This window comes from Monoraphidium neglectum (assembly GCF_000611645.1).
Source record: "Monoraphidium neglectum strain SAG 48.87 unplaced genomic scaffold scaffold01062, whole genome shotgun sequence".
In the NCBI taxonomy this organism is placed as follows: Eukaryota; Viridiplantae; Chlorophyta; class Chlorophyceae; order Sphaeropleales; family Selenastraceae; genus Monoraphidium; species Monoraphidium neglectum.
The window spans coordinates 12,578-17,138 of NW_014012566.1; the positions used below are offsets into that span (position 1 = coordinate 12,578).

Below are 4,561 nucleotides of genomic sequence, written 5' to 3' on the forward strand. Positions count from 1 at the left end.
CCCCCCCCCCGCCCCAGGTGGAGGTCGACGTCTTCCGCCGTGCACAGCGCGTCCGCACGCAGCCGCTGGCCGGCAGCGACAGCTGGACGCACGAGGCGCTGCAGCAGTGGCGGGAGCTGTGCAGCGCGTCGGACTGGCTCGATGCGGCGGCGGAGATCAACCAGCTGGTGCAGACGATGCCGCAGCTGGTGCACCACAAGGATCAGGTGCGTGCTGTCACTCTTTACGCTTGAGACTCAATAAGATGTGCGAAGCGGTGCAAAGAGGGCAGCAGCAAGCAGCGACGCGTCGAAATTGCGTGGAGGTTTGGCGCGCCGGCCAGTTGCAGCGGCGTCTGAGCAGGCGGCGAAGAGAGGCGCGTGCCCGAGCTCAGCAGGCGGGCTCGTGGACCGGCTTATAGCAACAGTGCATGGGGCTGAGCCGCCCGTCCCTCCGCCCGGTCGCCCCCTAGTGGCGCAACCTCCCCTCCGCACCCCAACACACACCCATCCGCCGAACACGCGCCATGTCTTCGCCGTCGACCCCAGGTCCTGTCCGCGCTCCTGTCGCGCCTGCGCCCCTCCGCGGCCCTCAGCCTGCCCGCGCTGCTGGACCTGATAGCGGCGCTGGCGCGGGACCTCCAGGGAGACTTTGTGCCGCTGCTGCCGCGCGTCACCGCCGGGTGCGGGGCCGCGCGCATGCGCGCGCCGCGGCCGCCTCACACGCACGGCGGCGCATGCCCCCGCCCGCTGCTCAGGCCCGGCCGCGCCACCCGCGGCGCCACACACGTCCTGGCGGCAGCGGTGCAGCTGCAGGCAGCTTCTTGAGCTGCAGGCGGCCGAGGACTCTGTTTTGGCCTGTTTCTGCGGCGCCTGGTTTATGGTGCGGGCCAAGCTGGCCGACCCCTGAGCCCGCCTCTGCCCCCCCTACATCCACCTCGTATTGCAGGTATGCCGTCCTGCTCTCTGCCGGCGGCGACCGCGACCCCGACACGCTGCAGGCCCTCTTCTCGTCCCTGGGGTCCATCTACAAGGCAACTGCCCGGCAGCTGCTGCCCCGGCTGCCGGAGGTCCTGAAGCACACGGCCCCCATCCGCTACAGCGAGGCCGACCACGTGCGCGCGCTCGCGGCGGAGACGCTCGGCTTCCTCTTCCGCCAGGCGTCCGACAAGCAGCTCAAGGCGGGCGCGCGCAGCTTGCTGGCGGAGCAAGCGGTGCGGCCGTGTGCCGAGCGCACGCACGGCGCGGGGCTTCTGCTGGCTGAGGCGGTGCTGGGCCCCAGCCACGGGCTGCACAGCCGCGCGCCGGCGGTGCTGCGGCTGCTGCTGCAGGAGGACGTGCTGAAGCCCTCGGATTTCGGGAGCAAGCAGCGGCAGCAGCAGGAAGAGCAGCAGCAGCAGGAACAGCAGGAGCAGCAGCAGGAGCAGGAGGAACAGCAGCAGCAGGAGCGGGGGGAGGACGAACAACAGCAGCAGCACGTCGGAAATGGTGGGCGGCAGGCTAACGGAGTCGAGCCGCGGCAAGACGGGGGCGAGCGGGCGCTCCAGCAAAACGGCGCCAAGAAGCGGGCACCAAAAGGTGGGTTTTCTGGGGTGATAAGCGGCTTGCTCCAGCACCCTTGATCACCTGTCGGCTTGCTGTTGCTTCAAGCGAAGCAGCAGCACGCAAGCTGACGGTGCGTTGCTGCTGTGATGGCAGCAAGTAATGACGCGAGACGACGGCGCACGTTAATGCCCCGTCGATGCCGGCTCGTTGGTGCTGCGGAAAGCGCACCTACGAAGCAGTCCAAGTGCGGACCGCCTTCTTGTCATGGCTTTTGGGCAAGCCCGACGGCGGCATGCCCCACACTGAACCCAGTGCGGGTCCCCAGTGCCCACGAAGTCCTTTGCCTGAAGACCTGCCGCCGCCTCACCCCCTCAGGCCTCTCGCAGGAGGCGCTCCGCGCGCGCGCCGCCGGCGTCGCGCACGTCGCGCTGCAGCGGCTGCTGGAGCACCTGCGCCGCGGCGCCTGCGCGCCGCTGTGGGACGCGCTGCTGTCGACCGCCAGCGAGCGCCTCGCGGCCGCGGACACCGCGGCGGCCGCCACCCAGGCCGGGGATGAAGCGGGGCGTCAGGCGGCAGCGGCCGCGGCGGCCGCCGCAGAGGCGAGCGCGGCGCGCGCGGCGCTGCACCTTGCGCAGGCTGTGGCTTACTACCGGGGCAGCCGGGTGGAGGACTATGGCCAGCTGTTTGCAGCCTGCAAGCGCCTGGTGCAGCGCTTGCAGAGCAGCAGCAGCGACAGCAGCAGTAAGGCTGCCGGCAGCGGCGCCGGCACTGCTGCACCCCTAATTGCGGGCGGCCCCGCGGCGCCCCAGGCGCAGTGGCAGCTCGTGGACGCGGCTGCCGACGTCCCAGACGCGTCCGCGTATGCTGGCGTCCGCCTCCCGGCAGCTTCCCTGCAGCTGCTGCTGGCGGTCGCCCACGGCCACCTGAAAGCGGTCGGCGCGAGCCAGGGCCCGGCCGCGCTCGCGCGCGCGGCGCCCGCGTGGGCGGCGGCGTTCTCTGGCGGCGCGTGCGGCGGCGAGGACGTCCTGCGGTTCGTGCGCGGCCTCGTGTTCCCGCCGGGCGGGGGCTCGGAAGTTGCGGAGGCGTTTGCGCAGCAGCTGCTGGGCGCCCTCGGCCGCCTCATCCTCGCCGAGGGCGGCAGCGGCAGCGGCGGCGCAGCAAGCGTCGGCGCTGGGGGCGTGGCGGACCGCGCGCTGGGACTGCTGGTGGACGCGTGCGGCGTGCTGCGCCCCGGCGCGGCCGCGGGCCAGGGGCTGCCGCTGCTGCTCGCCGCGCGGCCCGGCGGTGCAGAGTTAGCGGCGCACGTGCGCCGCCTGGTGTCCGGCTGGCGGCCGGGCGGCGGCGGTGATGGCGGCGGCGGCGCGCGCACCGAGCTGATGCGCTGCTGGGCGGCCGTGCAGCTGCTGCCGCATGCGTGTGACAAGGCGGCAGACGCGCTGCAGCTGTGCCAAGGCGTGGTGGCTCTGGTGGACGGAGCTTTGGTCGCACTTTTGCCATCTGAGCAACAGCAGCAGCAGCAGCAGCAGCAGCATCAGCAGCAGCAGCAGCAAGAGCAGCAGCAGCGGCAGGCAGAGGGGGACGGCGCGCAGCGGCTCAGCACCGGCCCCTCTGCTGCAGCGGAAGCAGCGGCGGGCGCAAGCGAGGTGGACGATCTCATCCAGCTGCGCGCGGCGGCGAGCGCCACCCTGGCCCGCATCCTGCCGGACTGCGCGCTTGCTGCGCTGCCGGTTGCGGCTGCGGCGGCGCTGCGCCTGGCGGTGCGGCGGCCGCGCGACTTTGCAGCCGTGGACGCGGCGGCGCAGATGCTCGAATCCCTTAGGGAGCTGGTTGGGGCGCAGGAGGACGCAGCTGCCGGCGGCGGCAGCGGCGACAGCGCGGCGACTGCGCTCGAGCGCTTCGGTGGCGACGCCGCGGCGCTCGGCGCCGCGCGCCGCCAGCTGTCGGTTGCTGAGCTGGAGGCCGCCGCACGCGGCCTCGCGCCCGCCCTGTCCGAGCCGTCGCAGTCGCTGCGCGGCGCCGCGCTCCGCGCGCTCTGCGCGTTCGACCAGCCCGCCTACGCCGCCGGCGGCGCGCACGCAGGCTCCGCTGCAGAGGCGCGTGGGCAGGCGCCCGCGTTTGCGGGCGTGCGCTGCGAGGCGCTCGACGCGCTGCAGGACATGCATTGCCAGCGCGCGACGCTGGAGCGCGGCCGCAAGTGGGCCGTCGCGCTGGGGCGGGTGCAGAACCACATTGAGTACGGTCGCATGCCGGCGCCCATCCTAGGGGCCGTGCTAGCTGGGCTGGTCGGCGTGTCCCACATCCGCTTTCAGCCGCTGTGGCAGCCGGCCGCCGACGCGCTGGGTGCGGCCCTCGGGCCGCACCAGGCGGCGGCCTGGCCGCTGGCGCTGGGGCAGCTGCGGCGGACGCAGGCAGCGTTCCTAGCCGGCGGGCGGCCGCAGCGCCGTGCGGCCGCCGCAGCCGCCGCCGAGGAGGCGGCAGATGCTGCCGGCGGCGCAGCAGGCGGCGGTTGGTTGCTTGCGGAGCGGTTTGAGCAGCAGCTGGCGCAGGGTTCTTCTGAGCGCGCGGGCGGCAGCACGAGCGACGGCGAGCGGCTGGGGTGGCTGCTGAAAGCCATGGCCAAGGCGCCGTCCGAGGTTCTGGAGCGCGGCGGCAAGGAGTGGGTGCCTCTGTTCCTTGCTTATGCGGCGGTTGGGCGGAAGCTGAGCGGGGACCACCCAGATGACGAGGATGGCGAGCAGCAGGAGGAGCAGGAGCAGAAAGAGCAGCAGCAGGGGGAGCAGCAGCAAGAGCAGCAGGCGGTGCAGCAGCAGCCGTCGCCGGCGGCGGGTTCCAAGCGCAAGCGCGGCGCTGACGCCGGCGCCGATGCAGGCGGCAGCGGGGCCGGCGGCGGCAGCGCGGTGTATGTCGGCGTGGGCGGCAAGGCGTGGCGGCAGCAGATGCTGGAGTGGCTGGGGCTGCTGGCGGCCGTCAAGGGGGCTCGCAGCCTATTCAGGTGGGAGCCTCGCGTGGCACAGCCGCCCCTACCCCCCCCCCGCCCC

At 73.3% G+C, this 4,561-nt stretch overlaps 1 protein-coding gene across 1 annotated transcript in view; it reads left to right on the top strand.

Moving 5' to 3' along the window:
• MNEG_6505 (hypothetical protein) overlaps positions 1–4,561 on the top strand; it is a gene marked incomplete at both ends in the record, with an annotated part of 7,441 nt that overhangs the window by 822 nt on the left and 2,058 nt on the right. Inside the window, 4 exons of the mRNA XM_014045023.1 lie at positions 18–206; positions 528–661; positions 928–1,556; positions 1,899–4,515. Coding sequence (XP_013900477.1) covers positions 18–206; positions 528–661; positions 928–1,556; positions 1,899–4,515 — 3,569 coding nt within the window. The remainder of the gene's footprint in view (positions 1–17; positions 207–527; positions 662–927; positions 1,557–1,898; positions 4,516–4,561) is intronic.